General features: G+C 73.1%; 1 protein-coding gene across 1 annotated transcript in view; it reads right to left on the reverse strand.

Annotated features, from left to right (window-relative positions):
• The window catches only part of LOC105980712 (chromosome unknown open reading frame, human C11orf70), a 17,984-nt gene extending 17,450 nt beyond the window's left edge, over positions 1-534 (reverse strand). Inside the window, exons 1-2 of the mRNA XM_013009612.1 lie at positions 376-534; positions 188-269 (exon numbers count right to left, since the gene is read on the reverse strand). Coding sequence (XP_012865066.1) covers positions 188-269; positions 376-524 — 231 coding nt within the window. The 5' untranslated portion in view covers positions 525-534. The remainder of the gene's footprint in view (positions 1-187; positions 270-375) is intronic.
• Between the last annotated feature and the right edge of the window lie 108 nt (positions 535-642).

A 642-nucleotide genomic window follows, 5' to 3' on the forward strand; every position in this document is an offset into this window, starting at 1 on the left:
CCCGTCACCGCGGATGGCGCGCGCTCTCCCATCAGCGAGGTCGGCGCGCGCACGTCACCGCGGATGGCGCGCGCTCTCCCATCAGCGAGGTCGGCGCGCGCACGTCACCGCGGATGGCGCGCGCACGCTCCCGTCAGCGAGGATGGCGCGCGCGCGTTCCCGTCACCAGGGCCGACCCCATACCAACCAGAACGAAGTCGTCCTTCCGGTGGGCCTGGAAGGTCTGGTCGAACCCGAAGGCCTGCGCCTTGAGTCTGCCCAGCATGGACCTGGGGCACAGAGGCGGGGGTCAGCTCGCAGCGGGCGCCCCGAACCCGAGCCCGCCCCGTCCCGCCACGGCCGCCGCGGGGCTCCGCTGGCCTCGCGGCCCCTCACCACTGGCGCAGCCGGCTGGTGGTCTCCGGGGCGCTCAGAGACGGGAAGAGTCTCTGAGGCAAGAACCTGAAGTAGAAGCCACCTGAATGCGCCGGCTCCCCAGCTGCCATCGAGCTCGTGGAGGTACGGATCGGGAGAGCCGTTTCCATAGCGACGCGTTAGCCGTCGGAGCCGCGCGACGCTCCGGAACCCGACGGCGATGCGAGGGCGGGGCTGCGGCGTGGGGGCGGAGCACGCAGGGGCGGGGGCGAAACACGCAGGGGCGGG

The sequence above is a fragment of the Dipodomys ordii genome, unplaced genomic scaffold, assembly GCF_000151885.1.
Source record: "Dipodomys ordii isolate 6190 unplaced genomic scaffold, Dord_2.0 Scaffold10, whole genome shotgun sequence".
Classification (NCBI taxonomy): domain Eukaryota; kingdom Metazoa; phylum Chordata; class Mammalia; order Rodentia; family Heteromyidae; genus Dipodomys; species Dipodomys ordii.